Here is a 19,296-nt window from a genome sequence, read left to right on the forward strand (position 1 = left end):
ATTTCCCTTTTAGGTGGACAGACCCTTAAAATTCTCCAGTTTCTGCCCACCTTCTGTAGCCATTTAAGGAGGTCTCATTTTTTTTTATTGGATCCTCCATTCACCTAACCTGATGGGTAATGCAGTAGGATGAGTAAGACTCCTTGCTTAGCTTCTTTGGGGTTGCAGTAGATTGGCGGAGCTTGGGAGTTGCCTTTGCACCAGAATCCAGAGAGATGCCAGAAGTTAGAGGCCTCCATCCATAATTGGAAGACTATCGGGTAAACTGACTTAACCCTTTGTCTATAAGGAGAGTGAGAGGAGAATTGGCACCTCTTCCCGCGATGATCCGTCCATCATGAGTCCATCTTAGAAATACTGAGAAATAAAAATAACTATACAAAAAGCCACAAGTCCGCACCCTGAGGTCAGCGCAGGATCGGAAAGTCCGTTTGGGGGGGGGGGGTCACCATTACAGAAGTCAGTAAATTTGGGTCCCCACTTGACATGACCATGGCCCGGATCTCCTCATCCCACCATGATGTTAAAGCCGCAGTGAAACTTGTTCTTCCAGTGATTCATGAACGCTCCCAGCGCCAGAGTGACGGGAAGAGGGGGCAGTCTTTTCTCTAGCACTGCCCCCACGCAGCACGAACTGTCTACCGAACCTTTGAAGACCACGTTGGCTTTGGGGAGGTTGAGGTGGTAGCCGAAAGCGAAGGTGGTTTCCTGAAGGCGAGTGTTGGCTTCAAACTCCACTCCGACCTGAATCTGGGGATGGAAGGGGGGTACAGGACTATTAACTAACACTCTACACAAACTTAGCAGAACAAACGTGATGGACATAGGAGGAGCCAGGGGAGGGAAAGTTGGGAGGAAAGGATGGTGGAGGATAAAAAACGATACAAGGAGGAAACGGAAGCACAAGGGAGAACCAAGTAGAACATGGTAGAGCAATGAAGGAAACACGAGGGAACCTGAGGGTAAGGGATAAAACGGGAGGACTAAGTAGGAAACCGGAGTGCAAGGGAGGGAATGGGGAATGGTAGAGCAAGGGAGAAAACAGGAGGACTAAGTAGGAAATGGAAAGTCAAGGGAAGAAATGGGAGCAATGGGGGAAACAGGAGGGAACCTGTGGGCAAGAGAGAAAACAGGAGGACTAAGAGGGAAACGGGAGTGCAAGGAAGGGAATGTGGAATGGTAGAGCAAGGGAGAAAACAGGGGGACTAAGTAGGAAATGGAAAGTTAAGGGTGGGAATGTGGAATGGTAAGGCAAGGGAGAAAACAGGAGGACTAAGTAGGAAATGGAAAGTCAAGGGAAGAAATGGGAGCAATGGGGGAAACATGAGGGAACCTGGGGGCAAGAGAGAAAACAGGAGGACTAAGAGGGAATGGAAGGATAAGGGAGGAAATAGAAGGGAAGGTAGAGCCAGGGAGGAAACAGGAAGTCAAAAGGAAGAACGGGGGAGCTAAATAAGGAACAGGAGAGACACGGGAGGAGCCAGGGAGGGAGACAAGAGAGTAAATAGTAATGTATGAAACAAGAGGGAACCCAAGGGCAAGGGAGAAAACAGAAGGACCAAGTATGAAACAGGAGTACAAGGGAGGGACCAGAGGGCTAAGGAGGAAATAGAGAATGGGGAACGGTAGAGCAAGGGAGGAAATGGAGGGGGAAGGGGACATGAGAGGAAACATGAAGTCAAGGAAGAGAACAGGAAGAAGACTAAGTAGGACTAGGAAGTGGGAAGTCAAGGGAGATACGAGGGAGGGTAACTAGGCAGGAAATTAGGGGGGAGGATACAGGGAGAAGATGAGAGGACAAGTGAGAGCGAAGTAGAACATGGTAGAGCAATGGAGGAAATAGGAGGGAACCTGAGGGTAAGGGATAAAACAGGAGGACTAAGTAGGAAACCGGAGTGCAAGGGAGGAAAACAGGAGGACCAAGTAGGAAATGGAAAGTCAAGGGAGAAGCCAGGAAAAAAAACAAGGGAGAAAATTGGGTGGGAGAAAAAAAAAGAAGAGGATACAGGGAGGAAAATAGGAGCGCAAGGGAGGGCTAAGTAGAACATGGTAGAGAGCAATGGAGGAAACAGGACTAAATGAAAAAACGGGAGTGCAAGAGAATGGTAGGATAAGGAAAGAAATAGAAGGGAAGGCAGGGCAAAGGAGGAAACAGGAAGTCAAAGGAGGGAACGGTAGGGCTAAATAAGGAACAGGAAAGACACGGGAGGAGCCAGGGAGGGAGACAAGAGAGGAAATAACAAAGGAGGAAACAGGAGGGAACCCAAGGGCAAGGGAGAAAAAACAGGAGGAGGACAAAGCAGGAAACAGGAGTGCATGGGAGGGAATGGTAGATAAAAGAGGAAATGGAGGAGGGAGGGGACATCTGAGGAAACAGGAAGTCAAAGTAGAAAACAGGAGGGCTAAATAAGAAATGTGTGCGACAAGGGAGGAAACAGGGGACAAGGCAGGATACAGGGGGGAAACGGGAGCACAAGTGAGGAAACAGGGGACAAAAGAGACAAGAGAGGATACAGGGAGGAAACAGGGGACAAGGAGATAAGAGAGGATACAGGAAGGAAACAGGGGACAAGGAGATAAGAGAGGATACAGGGAGGAAACAGGGGACAAAAGAGGATACAGGGAGGAAACCAGGGGACAAGGAGACAAGAGAGGAAACAGGGGACAAAGACAAGAGAGGATACAGGGAGGAAACCAGGGGACAAGGAGATAAGAGAGGATACAGGGAGGAAACAGGGGACAAGGAGACAAGAGAGGCTACAGGGAGGAAACAGGGGACAAGGAGATAAGAGAGGATACAGGGAGAAAACCAGGGGACAAGGAGATAAGAGAGGATACAGGGAGGAAACAGGGGACAAGGAGATAAGAGAGGATACAGGGAGAAAACCAGGGGACAAGGAGATAAGAGAGGATACAGGAAGGAAACAGGGGACAAGGAGATAAGAGAGGATACAGGGAGGAAACAGGGGACAAAAGAGGATACAGGGAGGAAACCAGGGGACAAGGAGACAAGAGAGGAAACAGGGGACAAAGACAAGAGAGGATACAGGGAGGAAACAGGGGACAAGGAGATAAGAGAGGATACAGGGAGAAAACCAGGGGACAAGGAGATAAGAGAGGATACAGGGAGGAAACAGGGGACAAGGAGATAAGAGAGGATACAGGGAGGAAACAGGGGACAAAAGAGGATACAGGGAGGAAACCAGGGGACAAGGAGATAAGAGAGGATACAGGGAGGAAACCAGGGGACAAGGAGATAAGAGAGGATACAGGGAGGAAACCAGGGGACAAGGAGATAAGAGAGGATACAGGGAGGAAACCAGGGGACAAGGAGATAAGAGAGGATACAGGAAGGAAACAGGGGACAAGGAGACAAGAGAGGATACAGGGGACAAGGAGACAAGAGAGGCTACAGGGAGGAAACAGGGGACAAGGAGATAAGAGAGGATACAGGGAGGAAACAGGGGACAAGGAGATAAGAGAGGATACAGGAAGGAAACAGGGGACAAGGAGACAAGAGAGGATACAGGGAGGAAACAGGGGACAAGGAGATAAGAGAGGATACAGGGAGGAAACCAGGGGACAAGGAGACAAGAGAGGAAACAGGGGACAAAGACAAGAGAGGATACAGGGAGGAAACCAGGGGACAAGGAGATAAGAGAGGATACAGGGAGGAAACAGGGGACAAGGAGATAAGAGAGGATACAGGAAGAAACAGGGGACAAGGAGACAAGAGAGGATACAGGGGACAAGGAGACAAGAGAGGCTACAGGGAGGAAACAGGGGACAAGGAGATAAGAGAGGATACAGGGAGGAAACAGGGGACAAGGAGATAAGAGAGGATACAGGAAGGAAACAGGGGACAAGGAGATAAGAGAGGATACAGGAAGGAAACAGGGGACAAGGAGACAAGAGAGGATACAGGGAGGAAACAGGGGACAAGGAGATAAGAGAGGATACAGGGAGGAAACAGGGGACAAAAGAGGATACAGGGAGGAAACCAGGGGACAAGGAGATAAGAGAGGATACAGGGAGGAAACCAGGGGACAAGGAGATAAGAGAGGATACAGGGAGGAAACCAGGGGACAAGGAGATAAGAGAGGATACAGGAAGGAAACAGGGGACAAGGAGACAAGAGAGGATACAGGGGACAAGGAGACAAGAGAGGCTACAGGGAGGAAACAGGGGACAAGGAGATAAGAGAGGATACAGGGAGGAAACAGGGGACAAGGAGATAAGAGAGGATACAGGAAGGAAACAGGGGACAAGGAGATGAGAGGATACAGGGAGGAAACAGGGGACAAGGAGATAAGAGAGGATACAGGGAGGAAACCAGGGGACAATGAGATAAGAGAGGATACAGGGAGGAAACAGGGGACAAGGAGATAAGAGAGGATACAGGGAGGAAACAGGGGACAAGGAGATAAGAGAGGATACAGGAAGGAAACAGGGGACAAGGAGATGAGAGGATACAGGGAGGAAACAGGGGACAAGGAGATAAGAGAGGATACAGGGAGGAAACCAGGGGACAATGAGATAAGAGAGGATACAGGGAGGAAACAGGGGACAAGGAGATAAGAGAGGATACAGGGAGGAAACAGGGGACAAGGAGATGAGAGGATACAGGGAGGAAACAGGGGACAAGGAGATGAGAGGATACAGGGAGGAAACAGGGGACAAGGAGATAAGAGAGGATACAGGGAGGAAACCAGGGGACAAGGAGATAAGAGAGGATACAGGGAGGAAACCAGGGGACAAGGAGATAAGAGAGGATACAGGGAGGAAACAGGGGACAAGGAGATAAGAGAGGATACAGGAAGGAAACAGGGGACAAGGAGACAAGAGAGGCTACAGGGAGGAAACAGGGGACAAGGAGATAAGAGAGGATACAGGGAGGAAACCAGGGGACAAGGAGATAAGAGAGGATACAGGGAGGAAACAGGGGACAAGGAGATAAGAGAGGATACAGGGAGGAAACCAGGGGACAAGGAGATAAGAGAGGATACAGGGGACAAGGAGACAAGGGAGGCTACTGGGAGGAAACGGGAGCACAAGGGGGGGCTAAGTAGGAAACAAGACAGCAAGGTAAAAAAACAGGAGGGCAAGGGAGAGAAAGGAGGGGGACAGAAGAGAAGGAGGAGTGGAAGGAACAGGAGGTGCAGTAACAAAAAAAAAAAAAAAAAAAAAAAAGGGGGGGGGGGAATAGAAGGGGAAAAAATTGAGGGAACAGAAATGAAAGAAAGAAAAAAAAAAAAAAAAGTAAGGAGGATACACTCACTTGTTCATTGGCTTTGTGATAGTAGCTGGCATGAGCTCCACCATACCCGATATTCAGAGTGCTCACCCAATTCTCCGCTGTAACACAAGAGGAGATAGAATAACCACGGAGTAATCACAGGAAGAAGAGCTTTGTAATACAAAAATATTGCTGAAATTTTATACCAAAAGAATAAAATGAAAAAGCAGCAAACTATGGATTAGGAGTAAACAATACATTATATACTTTCTGTATGCAGCGCCAGTACAGTGTTCACTGCTTGCCCTAAATAAATGAATATACACTGCAATGTCGCCCCCTTGTGGTCAGCTTAGAAAACAACACATTGCAAGAATAGATTGTCAGTTCTTTTGAGACGTTACACAATTTGTATAGAGAAATATCCCCCACACTCCGTTCCTCTCTGCTTTACATCTTCAAGCTGCTGAACAATGACAGTTGATAAATAAGTAGTAGATGTGGATATCAGACAATGAGAATTTATCCCGATCTCTGAGGTGTGACTTTTTGTACCTGAATATTTTCCAGCCAATGTTAGGATGGCGCCTTCCTCCCCCATCCGCTGGTGATAGACCAGCTCTCCGCCAAGGACCAACCGAGGTGTGATACTCTGCAGGAAGTGCGTTACCAGGATCACTAGGGAAAATGCACATAGGTTATATTATACAGGAGTGACATCACCGCTCTCCAGATACAAGATATATTATACAGGAGTGACATCACCACTCTCCAGATATAAGATATATTATACAGAGTGACATCACCGCTCTCCAGATATAAGATATATTATACAGAGTGACATCACCGCTCTCCAGATATAAGATATATTATACAGGAGTGACATCACCGCTCTCCAGATATAAGATATATTATACAGAGTGACATCACCACTCTCCAGATATAAGATATATTATACAGAGTGACATCACCGCTCTCCAGATATAAGATATATTATACAGAGTGACATCACCGCTCTCCAGATATAAGATATATTATACAGAGTGACATCACCGCTCTCCAGATATAAGATATATTATACAGAGTGACATCACCGCTCTCCAGATATAAGATATATTATACAGAGTGACATCACCGCTCTCCAGATATAAGATATATTATACAGAGTGACATCACCGCTCTCCAGATATAAGATATATTATACAGAGTGACATCACCACTCTCCAGATATAAGATATATTATACAGAGTGACATCACCACTCTCCAGATATAAGATATATTATACAGAGTGACATCACCACTCTCCAGATATAAGATATATTATACTGAAAAGTGGAGTGAATACATACTTGAGTCATTGAGTAGATCGGGGTTTCCTAGGGTCAGGGTCCCCGTACAATCGTCTCCTCGATATTCTACATCAATCTGCCAGGTAAGGAATTTGGAATGATGCGTCTGCAAAAATAAGGAAAGGGTTAAAATTGACCCCACAATTATTATTATAATACAGGATCAATATAGCGCTAACAGTTTGCACAACCATATAGGAGGGTCAGCTGTACTGCCTTATCTGCAGGTCTGATCACAAGGTACAGAGATGATCAGATCAGCTCCATACACTGTAGCTGTGATCGAAGCCAGCTAATGCCTCACATCACAACCATTAAAGCCGAAATTCTAGGAATTCATTCATTTTTCTATGTAAAAAGTGAAGGCACACTATAATGTAAGTCCAAGGAGCTGCCTGACATCTCCTGGGCTTATCTCTATTATTTACATTTGACGGGTTTATTGCTCTGCCAAAAAGGGACTCCAGGGATCTGAAAGGAGAGAAACATACAGAGCAGCCATGTCCTCCCCTCCCCTGCCCATTCACAGAAGCTTTTGTATTTTGTGAATGTCCTCACCTAATACAAAGGCTTCTGTGAATGGGCAGGAGGAGGGGAGGGGCCAGGCATAGCAGCTGCATCTACTCTACAGTTCAGAACTCTGCATCTTGAGCAGTAGAGTCGCTCGGAGGGGAGGGGCCGGGCATAGCAGCTGCATCTACTCTACAGTTCTGAACTGTGCATCTTGAACAGCAGAGTCGCTAGGAGGGGAGGAGCCGGGCATAGCAGCTGCATCTACTCTATCGTTCTGAACTCTGCATCTTTAACAGTAGAGTCGCTGCAGCTATGCCCGCCCCCTCCCCTCCTCTTGCCCATTCACAGAAGCCTTTGAATTTTGTAAGCACATTCACAAAATACAAAGGCTTCTGTGAATGGGCAGTAGGAGGGGAGGGGCCAGGCATAGCAGCTGCATCTACTCTATAGTTCAGAACTCTGCATCTTGAGCAGTAGAGTCGCTCGGAGGGGAGGGGAGGGGCCGGGCATAGCAGCTGCATCTACTCTATCATTCTGAACTCTGCATCTTGAGCAGTAGAGTCGCTCGGAGGGGAGGGGAGGGGCCGGGCATAGCAGCTGCATCTACTCGATCATTCTGAACTCTGCATCTTGAACAGTAGAGTCGCTGCAGCTATGCCCACCCCTCCCCTCCTCTTGCCCATTCTAGAAACCTTTGAATTATGTAAGCATATTCACAAAATACAAAGGCTTCTGTGAATGGGCAGTAGGAGGGGAGGGGCCGGGCATAGCAGCTGCATCTACTCTACGGTTCTGAACTCTGCATCTTGAACAGTAGAGTCACTGCAGCTATGGCTTCCCCTCCCCTCCTCCTGCCCATTCACAGAAGCCTTTGAACTATGTGAGCACATTCACAAAATACAAAAGGATTCCTTTTATAGGCAGCAGAGGGGGGAGGAGCAGGCATACAGAGCCTTGAAAAAGTATTCATAAAGCTTTGAAATTTCCCACATTTTGTCACGTTACAACCAAAAAAGTAAAATGTATTTTATTGGGATTTCATGTGATAGACCGGGGGTATTGAAATAAATATTGCAGAGGTCCGATTAGTAAAATTTTCTTCCAGCAGAGGTTTGAATCGCAGTGCGAAGACTCCTGTACATCACAATCCCCCCCCCCCATATCACAATCCCTTTCTTACATCAGTATCCTCAGTCCTCCGCGCATCACAGTTTTCCCTTCATGGTAGTGTTCATATCACCCCCACAGTAGTGTACTGAATCCCCTTTACATACCACAACCTATTTATTCAAATCAGTACTCACCTCCCCTTTTAAATCACCCCCCCACACACACAGCACTGCCCTCTGACATCCCCCCCCCTCTACAAAGTAGTGTGCTCTTCCTCCTTCACATCACCTGTGTGTCATTTAATTTTAGTATAAATACGGCTGTTCTGTGAAGCCCCTAGAGGTTTGTTAGAGAACCTTAGTGACGAAACAGCATCATGGGAAAATGGAAAGAGTACGGCACAACTGCAACCCTACCAAGACATGGCCGTCCACCTAAACTGACCGGCCGGGCCCCTACCAAGACATGACCGTCCACCTAAACTGACAGTCCGGGACCTACCATGATATGGCCGTCCACCTAAACTGACCGTCCGGGACCTACCATGATATGGCCGTCCACCTAAACTGACTGGCCGGGCCCTTACCAAGACATGACCGTCCACCTAAACTGACCGGCCGGGCCCCTACCAAGACATGACCGTCCACCTAAACTGACAGTCCGGGACCTACCATGATATGGCCGTCCACCTAAACTGACCGTCCGGGACCTACCATGATATGGCCGTCCACCTAAACTGACTGGCCGGGCCCTTACCAAGACATGACCGTCCACCTAAACTGACCGGCCGGGCCCCTACCAAGACATGGCCGTCCACCTAAACTGACTGGCCGGGCCCTTACCAAGACATGGCCGTCCACCTAAACTGACTGGCCGGGCCCCTACCAAGACATGGCTGTCCACCTAAACTGACCGTCCGGGACCTACCATGACATGGCCGTCCACCTAAACTGACTGGCCGGGCCCTTACCAAGACATGACCGTCCACCTAAACTGACCGGCCGGGCCCCTACCAAGACATGGCCATCCACCTAAACTGACTGGCCGGGCCCTTACCAAGACATGGCTGTCCACCTAAAGTGACCGACCGGGCCCCTACCAAGACATGGCCGTCCACCTAAACTGACCGTCCGGGACCTACCATGATATGGCTGTCCACCTAAACTAACCGTCCGGGACCTACCATGATATGGCTGTCCACCTAAACTAACCGTCCGGGACCTACCATGATATGGCTGTCCACCTAAACTGACCGGCCGGGCCCCTATCAAGACATGGCCGTCCACCTAAACTGACCGTCCGGGACCTACCATGATATGGCCGTCCACCTAAACTGATCGGCCGGGCCCCTACCAAGACATGGCCATCCACCTAAACTGACCGTCCGGGACCTACCAAGACATGGCCGTCCACCTAAACTGACTGGCCGGGCCCTTACCAAGACATGGCCGTCCACCTAAACTGACCGGCCGGGCCCCTACCAAGACATGGCCGTCCACCTAAACTGACTGGCCAGGCCCCTACCAAGACATGGCCGTCCACCTAAACTGACTGGCCAGGCCCTTACCAAGACATGGCCGTCCACCTAAACGGACTTGGACGGGCCCCTTACCAAGACATGGCCGTCCACCTAAACTGACCGGCCGGGCCCCTACCAAGACATGGCCATCCACCTAAACTGACTGGCCGGGCCCCTACCAAGACATGGCCATCCACCTAAACTGACTGGCCAGGCCCTTACCAAGACATGGCCGTCCACCTAAACGGACTTGGACGGGCCCCTTACCAAGACATGGCCGTCCACCTAAACGGACTTGGCCGGGCCCCTACCAAGACATGGCCGTCCACCTAAACTGAAAAAAGGGGGGGGGGGGGAAGCACACTAAGGGGTTGATTTACTAAAGGCAAATATACTGTGCATTCTACAAGTGCAGTTGCTGCAGAGCTTGGTACATGAGCAGAAGCTCTGCTGACTTCCATCATCCAATCAGGTGTAAGCAAAAACTCCGTGTTTTTTTTTTTTTTTACAAAGGAGCTGAATTTCTGGAATCCAGCTTTAGCGGGCGCAGCGGCCTTCTAAGGGCGATTTCAGCGCTATAACAGAAAGCAGCGTCCACCGCTTTGCGGTTTAGAGACGCATTGGCGGCAGTAAAGCGGTTAAAGATTGTACGCTCAGGGAGGCGGCGCTCATACAATTGCAGATAATGAATATTCTATTGTTCAGCATTAGAAGCAGCTTGTAATTAGGAGTGACTGCGGGGAATATTCCGCACGAGTCGCCCCGCGCCGCACGCCTCTCCCTCGCTGGTTATAAAATCGATGGATGCTGCCGGCTATCTTCTCCTTCCCTCGTCACTCCCGTAATTAGCGCAGACGAAGGCAGGCTCATCAATAATGCAGATCAGTCTGCTGCTCCCATCTGCTGTAATCTTAGATTCCCTCCATTACCTGGAATACGGCCTTGGATCGGATGCGCTCGGCCAGCAGGCAGTGGGCCTGGGCGTTCAGGCTGCCGTGGTTGTCCAGATCCGCGGTCAGCAGCGGGAATGTCTGCGACAAATCAGAGAAGAGAGAGTGAGAGAAGATCTGGGGGGGGGGGCACTTCAACCACTTCAGGACCGGGCATATTAATGACAAGTTAAAAATCTGTATTATTTGCTAGAAAAGGACTTCGAACCCCCAAACATTGTATATTTTTTTAGCAAAGACTCTGGAGAATAAAATGATGGTCGCTGCAATATTTTTTTTCCCCATGCGGTATTTGCACAGCAGTCTATTAAACACAATTTTTGGGGAAAAAAATACATTTTATTGCATTTAAAAAAAACTATTATTTTTCTAGAATGTGAAAGATCCTTGAGAAAAAAATGGAGATCATTGCAATAGTTTGTCACACTGTATTTGCGCAGCGGTCTTACGAACGCAATTTAAAGCGGAGTTCCGGGCACAAAATTCAATTTCTAATAATTACTGCATTGTATTCCTTACTCTCCGCTGAGTCAGAATTGGATATTCCCATAGTTTTTTTTTTTTCACTTACCTGTTTACAGAGGTTTGTATACTCACCTTTCAAAGGACTTCCTCCCTCCTGTGCCTCGGCTCTCCTCGTCACTTCCTGCCGCAATGCGTCCTGGGAGCTCTTCCTCGGCCCTCCCATGATGCACTTTGCAGTCACATGGGCGGCCGACCACTGTTCTCATTTCTTGACTCACAGGCCTACGCCCACTGGAATCAGGAAGAAGGGAAGACATTTCCCCACAACGGACTCGGCAATCCACAACAAAGATGGCGCCGCACATCAGAAATTATATAAAGTAAGATTTTATTCTTGCAAACTCATTATTTCACCATTCTAACCAGGATTAGCGGATGTATCGATGTGTAAGGGTGATTGTTAGGGGGAGATTGAAAAAAAAAAAACGATTCTGTGCCCGGAACTCCGCTTTAAAATAATAAAAAAAAAAAAATCATATATATCCAATGTACGGCATGTGTAAAAGCTTCACATATGAAATATGGCTGGTACAGGGCCTGTGGGTGGCTGGCTGGTACAGGGGCTGTGGGTGGGTGGCTGGTACAGGGCCTGTGGGTGTGGATGGCTGGTACAGGGCCTGTGGGTGGCTGGCTGGTACAGGGCCTGTGGGTGGGTGGCTGGTACAGGGCCTGTGGGTGGGTGGCTGGTACAGGGCCAGTGGGTGGCTGGCTGGTACAGGGCCTGTGGGTGGGTGGCTGGTACAGGGCCTGTGGGTGGGTGGCTGGTACAGGGCCTGTGGGTGGGTGGCTGGTACAGGGCCAGTGGGTGGCTGGCTGGTACAGGGCCTGTGGGTGTGGATGGCTGGTACAGGGCCTGTGGGTGTGGGTGGCTGGCTGGTACAGGGCCTGTGGCTGGCTGGCTGGTACAGGGCCTGTGGGTGTGGGTGGCTGGCTGGTACAGGGCCTGTGGCTGGCTGGCTGGTACAGGGCCTGTGGGTGGGTGGCTGGCTGGTACAGGGCCTGTGGGTGGGTGGCTGGTACAGGGCCTGTGGGTGGGTTGGGTGGCTGGTACAGGGCCTGTGGGTAGCTGGCTGGTACAGGGCCTGTGGATGGGTGGCTGGCTGGTACAGGGCCTGTGGATGGGTGGCTGGTACAGGGCCTGTGGGTGGCTGGCTGGTACAGGGCCTGTGGCTGGCTGGTACAGGGCCTGTGGGTGGCTGGCTGGTACAGGGCCAGTGGGCGGCTGGCTGTCTGGCACTGTGGTAGGTGGGTGGCTGGCACAGGGGCTGTGGGTGGCTGGTTGGTACAGGGCCAGTGGGCGGCTGGCTGTCTGGCACCCTGTGGTAGGTGGGTGGCTGGCACAGGGGCTGTGGGTGGCTGACTGGTACAGGACCTGTGGGTGGCTGGCTGTCTGGCACCCAGTGGTAGGTGGGTGGCTGGCAAAGGGGCTGTGGGTGGCTGGCTGGTACAGGACCTGTGGGCGGCTGGCTGGTACAATGCCTGTGGGTGGCTGGCTGGTACAGGGCCAGTGGGCGGCTGGCTGTCTGGCCCCCTGTGGTAGGTGGGTGGCTGGCACAGGGGCTGTGGGTGGCTGGTTGGTACAGGGCCAGTGGGCGGCTGGCTGTCTGGCACCCTGTGGTAGGTGGGTGGCTGGCTGTCTAGCACCCAGAGGTAGGTGGGTGGCTGGCACAGGGGCTGTGGGTGTGGGTGGCTGGCTGGCACCGGGCTGCTGTGGGTGGCCCGTGAGACTAGTCCCGACTCCAGACAAGGCTGTCCAAGGCGAGGGAGGTGGCCTAAGAAAGCAGAAGGACGTCACAAAAAAAATTGGCAATATCAGCCAGTTCCAGTGCTGATAGCGATACATCGGGGAAAGTTCATATCGGCCCCCAATAATGGGTCTCTCCATACTTGTAACTAAATAAAATGAACGGATAAATAATCTTTGTATCAGCAAATTAGCCATGAAGACACGCCCAGAAAGGAGAACAATAATTCGAGGTCTGCGATTCTCACCTCATTGGAGCCCGGCAGTTGGTCTCCCATGTATTTGGCATTAAAGTGGTACCCCGACTGTCCCATCGAGCTCATGTGAATGTGGTGGCTGACCTAAGGAGAGAAGAGAGAGGAGAGAGAGGAGAGGGAGGGGCAGAGGGAGGGGAGGGCAGGGAAGAGCAGAGGGAGGGAAGGGCAGAGGGAGGGAAGGGCAGGGCAGAGCAGAGGGAGGGAAGGGCAGGGCAGAGCAGAGGGAGGGAAGGGCAGAGGGAGGGGAGGGCAGGGAAGAGCAGAGGGAGGGAAGGGCAGGGCAGAGCAGAGCGAGGGAGGGGCAGAGGGAGGGAAGGGAAGGGCAGAGGGAGGGAAGGGAAGGGCAGGGCAGAGCAGAGGGAGGGAAGGGCAGAGGGAGGGAAGGGAAGGGCAGGGCAGAGCAGAGGGAGGGAAGGGCAGAGGGAGGGAAGGGCAGAGCAGAGCAGAGGGAGGGAAGGGCAGGGCAGGGCAGAGGGAGGGAAGGGCAGAGCAGAGCGAGGGAAGGGCAGAGCGAGGGAAGGGCAGGGCAGAGGGAGGGAAGGGCAGAGCAGAGCAGAGGGAGGGAAGGGCAGGGCAGAGGGAGGGAAGGGCAGGGCAGAGGGAGGGAAGGGCAGAGGGAGGGAAGGGCAGGGCAGAGCAGAGGGAGGGAAGGGCAGAGCAGAGGAAGGGAAGGGCAGAGCAGAGCAGAGCAGAGGGAAGGGCAGAGGGAGGGAAGGGCAGGGCAGAGCAGAGGGAGGGAAGGGCAGAGCAGAGGAAGGGAAGGGCAGGGCAGAGCAGAGGGAGGGAAGGGCAGGGCAGAGCAGAGGGAGGGAAGGGCAGAGCAGAGCAGAGGGAAGGGCAGAGGGAGGGGAAACGAGAAGGAACAAGAGCGAATGAGGAGCAAGGAGGGGGGGAGAGGGGGCAAGGAGCAAGAGGGAATGAAGAAGCAGCAGAGCGAGAAGGAGCAAGAGGGAACCAGAGGGAGCAAGGAAAGGGAATGGCGGGGGAACAAGGGAGCAAGAGGGACCAAGGAGCAGCAGGGTGAAAGGAAGCAAGAGGGAAGGAGGGAGCAAAAGAAGGGAGGGTGAGAGGGAGCAATAAGGATATGAGGAGCGAGGAGCAACGGGGGGAGAGAGCGTAAGTAAGCACGGAGCAACGGGGGGGGGGGGTCGGACAGGGAGCAAGGAGCGACAGGGGGGCAGACAGGGACCAGGGAGTAATGGGTGGGGGGGGGGGGAGAAGAGGGAGCAGAGAGTGAAAGGGGGGAGATATAATATGTTTTGCACAATGGTTTATGTTATACATACAGTATAAAGGAAAGGACTTTATGTTCTACTCATCAGCTCTTCCTCTTCATTCATTTATTCTTCATACAGGTGAACAATGATTGGTTCTCTTCGTTGGACCTACCTGAAAATGGCTGCTGAGATATCGGTTGATGATCACCTTCACCCCCTCCATCTGCTGCGGGAACACCTCTACAACCAGAGAGAACACCACCATCAGTATCCAATCAGAACGGTCCTATGACCCACCACCATGTTATACCCCCTTCTGTGTGACCCCCCCCCCTCCCCCCCCCACTAATATCAGTGACAGGCCCGCCGCATCGAACTCACCCTTACAGCTCTTGTGCAGCTCATCAAAGCTCCCCGGATTGGGCAGAGGCACCGGCCGTCTCCGCCCCCTCCAGGACACATGCGGGGAGTAGTGGGTGAAGACGTTCCCCATCCTGGCTTCTGCCAATGGCGAGAATCAGAGTGAGCGCGGTCGCTTTTATGGTGGGAGGGGCTTAGAAGAAACATGGTGGCCTCGTGCGGCGTCCTGGCTGAAGGGCACCCATCATCCTTGGCAGCATGTTAGTAAAGGAGAGCTTGAAAGACGAAACCTGCTGGAGGAGAGACAGGAGATCAGTTATAGAGGACGAAACGTATCCGGGGCGGATCCTTCCCTCAGGTGTGCCTAAGGATAGAGAAGGCGTCTTATCATCAATGGTTGGCTTGTTGTGGTCTCCTGAGCACAGCTGGAGAGACTGGAATGGGGAGACAATCATACAAGGCCTGCAGAACTTCAAACAGGAAATGTCTGCCGATGTCAGAGACCAAAAATAACCAAAAAGGAATCAATTTAGGTGGCCGAAGTGTCCAGTTTTGGCTCACGGAAGTCACCTTTCCATCCATTGACCAGGCTTAAAGCGTATCTCTGGGGGGGGGGGGGGGAGGATTAGACCCTCTGCCAGGTTTTTATTGCTGACTTGGAAAGATTCACTCTCTTTGTACCATTGAGCATTCTCATTGAGAAAGAAAGGGAGGGGAAATCCAAACTTTTACTGGGGTCACCAGAACAGGAAGTGAGGGCAAATCTTAAAATGAGGACACCTGTTCTGAGGAAAACAATCTGGGGATTTCTCTCTATTAGAGAGATTTGCTCTAACTTCCTGTTGCATCCCTTAGACAGAAAGTAGAAATTTCTGATAACTTCCTGTTGCATCCCCTCAGTAAAGAAGTAGAGGTTTCCTCTACCCTCATTTTGCATTCCGTAGACAGGAAGTAGAGATTTCCTCTAACTTCCTGTTGCATCCAACATACAGGAAGCAGAGATTTCAGCTACATTCCAGTTGCATCCCTTGGACAGGAAGGAGATTTCCTCTAACTTTCTGTCGCATACCTCGGACAGGAGGAAGAGATCTCTTAACTTCCTGTTGCATCCCCAGTACAGCAAATAAAAATTTCCGATAACTTCCTATTGCATCCCACACATAGGAAGTAGAGTTTTCTTCTGACTTCTTGTTGCATCCAGAGATTTCCTCCAATTTCCTGTTGCATCCCAACGACATGAAGCAGAGATGTCCCCTGACTTCCTGTTACATCCCTCAGATAGGAAGTAGAGATTTCCTCTAATTTCCTATTGCATCCCCCTACCAGATAGCAGAGATTTCCTCCGACTTATTGTTGCATTTAGGGATTTCCTCTAGTTTCCTGTAGCATCCCTCTGAAACAAAGTAGAGATTTCCCCTAACTTCCTGTTGCATCCCCCCCAGTAAAAGAAGTAGAGATTTCCTCTAATTTCTTGTTGCATCCCTCAGATAGGAGGCAGAGATTTCCTCCAACTTCCTTTTTCATCCCTCAGATAGGAAGCAGAGGATTTCCCCTGACTTCCTATTGCATTCCTCCGACAGGAAGTAGAGATTTTCTCTAGTTTACTGTTGCATCCCTCAGATAGGAGGCAGAGATTTCCTCCAACATATTATTGGGTCCAGAGATTTCCTCTAATTTCCTGTTGCATCCCTGAGACAAAAAGTAGAGATTTCCCCTAACTTCCTGTTGTATCACTCCAGTAAAAGAAGTAGAGATTTCCTCTACCTTCCTTTTCCATTCCGCAGATAGGAAGTAGAGATTTTTTCTAATTTCTTGTTCCATCCCCAAGTACAGAAAGTAGAGATTTTCAATAACTTCCTGTTGCATCCCCTGGACAGGAAGTAGAGATTTCCTCCAACTTCCTGTTGCATCCCTCAGACAGGAAGCCGAGATTTCCTCCGACTTCCTGTTGCATCCCTCAGACAGAAAGCAGAGATTTCCTCCAACTTCCTGTTGCATCCCTCAGACAGGAAGCAGAGATTTCCTCCGACTTCCTGTTGCATCCTTCAGACAGGAAGCAGAGATTTCCTCCGACTTCCTGTTGCATCCCTCAGATAAGTCAGAGGAAATCTCTTCTTCCTGTCTTAGAGATGTAACAATAAATTAGAGGAAATCTCTACTTCCTATTGCTGCATCCAGAGATTTTATCTAATTTCCTGTTGCATCCCTCAGACAGAAAGTAGAGATTTCCTCAAACTTCCTGTTGCATCCCCCCAGGTAAAAGAAGTAGAGATTTCCTAAACCTCTCTTTTGCATCCCCCAGCACAGGAAGTAGAGATTTCTGATAACTTCCTGCTGCATCCCCCAGCACAGGAAGTAGAGATTTCTTATAACTTCCTGTTGCATCCCCCAGCACAGGAAGTAGAGATTTCTTATAACTTCCTGTTGCATCCCCCAGCACAGGAAGTAGAGATTTCTTATAACTTCCTGTTGCATCCCCCAGCACAGGAAGTAGAGATTTCTGATAACTTCCTGCTGCATCCCCCAGCACAGGAAGTAGAGATTTCTTATAACTTCCTGTTGCATCCCCCAGCACAGGAAGTAGAGATTTCTTATAACTTCCTGTTGCATCCCCCAGCACAGGAAGTAGAGATTTCTGATAACTTCCTGCTGCATCCCCCAGCACAGGAAGTAGAGATTTCTTATAACTTCCTGTTGCATCCCCCAGCACAGGAAGTAGAGATTTCTTATAACTTCCTGTTGCATCCTGCAGTAAAAGAAGTAGAGATTTCCTTTACCCTCCTTTTGCATTCCCCAGATTGAAAGAAGAGATTTTCTTCTACTTCCTGTTGCATCCCCCAGCACAGGAAGTAGAGATTTTCTAATTTCCTATTGCTTCCCCCCAAACAGGAAGTGAAGGAAAATTCCCCCCATGATAAAACGACATAAAAAACCAACAACCTGGCAGGGGTTTTAGCACTAAATTTACAAAGCGGTGAAGTCCCTGAATGTGACCTGGTATCAGACTCTAGCAGTCCCTGTACAGCAGAGCTCAGACTGGGGGAGGGAGAAGCAACACGAGCAGCCAATCAGTTGTACTGCAGTACCCATGTGCCAAACGTATAGCATGCTGATAGGAGGAGAGAGCAGCGTGATAGAGGGATGAGCTGCTTCTCCCTTCACTGTCCAATCAGGGGATGGGGGGAGAAACAAGACCTGTAAATGTTACTTAATGACAGCTGAGATAAATCTGGTCTCCTGCTCTGCGCTATGTGGCAGAGCTGTGTAAATCTCAGGACTGGATGGACAGATATATATATATATATATTCTATGTGTGTGATGAGTCTTGCCTGTGATTGGAGGTGACGATGAAGCACAGCAATAGGATGGACTCTCCTCCAGAAGCACTGTGAAAGGCCTGCTGAATCTGCCTGCAATGACACAGAACCTATAGAGATACAAGAGGGGGATGGGGTGTGATGAGCCTGGCATGCAAAGAGTAATACATAGAAATATCCTGTGTGCTCCCCTCCCCCCCTCCATACACACCCAGGACTGAGCTCTCACCGTCCTCCCTCCACTGATCACCGGCCTGCGACTGTCCTCCCATTCATGTCACCTGGGGAGAGCCCGCCATTACTACTGCTGGCAGGCTCCGCCCGGCGTGACGTCAGACGCGCCCACACTCACACAACAGGGAGGCGGCCATGATGGGTGCGGGCAGAGGAGGAGGTGCCAGGGGAGAGGCGTGCCCACAGTCCACCGGTCACCAATGGGGAGACGTTTCGTCACATGACCTATTTGTGCTTTAAAGGAGACGTACAAATGGCGGCCAGGGAGATTGTATAATCAGTAAAGAGGACCTGTCATCTATATATATATATATATTATATACTAATAAAGAGGACCTGTCATCTATATATAAATGTATATTATATACCAATAAAGAGGAGCTGTCATCTATATATATATATATATTATATACTAATAAAGAGGACCTGTCATCTATATATAAATGTATATTATATACCAATAAAGAGGACCTGTCATCCATTTATTTATACACCTATATATATATATATCTCAAGAAAGAGGAGCTGTCATCCATTCATAAATATATATATATATACCAATAAAGAGGAGCTGTCCTCTCTTTATACTATATAACACTAAACAGGAGCTGTCATCTATATATATATCTATTATATACTAATAAAGAGGACCTGTCATCCATATATATATATATAACACTAAAGAGGACCTGTCATCTATATATAAATGTATATTATATACCAAAAAAGATGACCTGTCATCCATTTATTTATACACCTATATATATATATATATCTCAAGAAAGAGGACCTGTCATCCATTCATAAATATATATTATATAACAATAAACAGGACCTGTCATATATATATATATATCTATTATATACTAATAAAGAGGACCTGACATCTATATATAAATGTATATTATATACCAATAAACAGGACTTGTCATATATATATATATTATATACTAATAAAGAGGA

General features: G+C 49.6%; 1 protein-coding gene across 1 annotated transcript; it reads right to left on the reverse strand.

Moving 5' to 3' along the window:
* Nucleotides 1-439: 439 nt before the first annotated feature.
* Nucleotides 440-18,424, reverse strand: TOMM40L (translocase of outer mitochondrial membrane 40 like). The gene is made up of 9 exons (XM_082242545.1): nucleotides 18,329-18,424; nucleotides 14,803-15,071; nucleotides 14,594-14,661; nucleotides 13,196-13,288; nucleotides 10,658-10,759; nucleotides 6,587-6,692; nucleotides 5,792-5,914; nucleotides 5,279-5,355; nucleotides 440-750 (listed from the first exon to the last, which is right to left on the reverse strand). Exons 2-9 carry the CDS (start codon nucleotides 14,912-14,914, stop codon nucleotides 508-510), a joined length of 924 nt encoding a protein of 307 aa, XP_082098671.1. The 5' UTR covers nucleotides 14,915-15,071; nucleotides 18,329-18,424; the 3' UTR covers nucleotides 440-507.
* Between the last annotated feature and the right edge of the window lie 872 nt (nucleotides 18,425-19,296).

The sequence above is a fragment of the Pelophylax lessonae genome (assembly GCF_965119305.1).
Source record: "Pelophylax lessonae genome assembly, chromosome: 13".
Classification (NCBI taxonomy): Eukaryota; Metazoa; Chordata; class Amphibia; order Anura; family Ranidae; genus Pelophylax; species Pelophylax lessonae.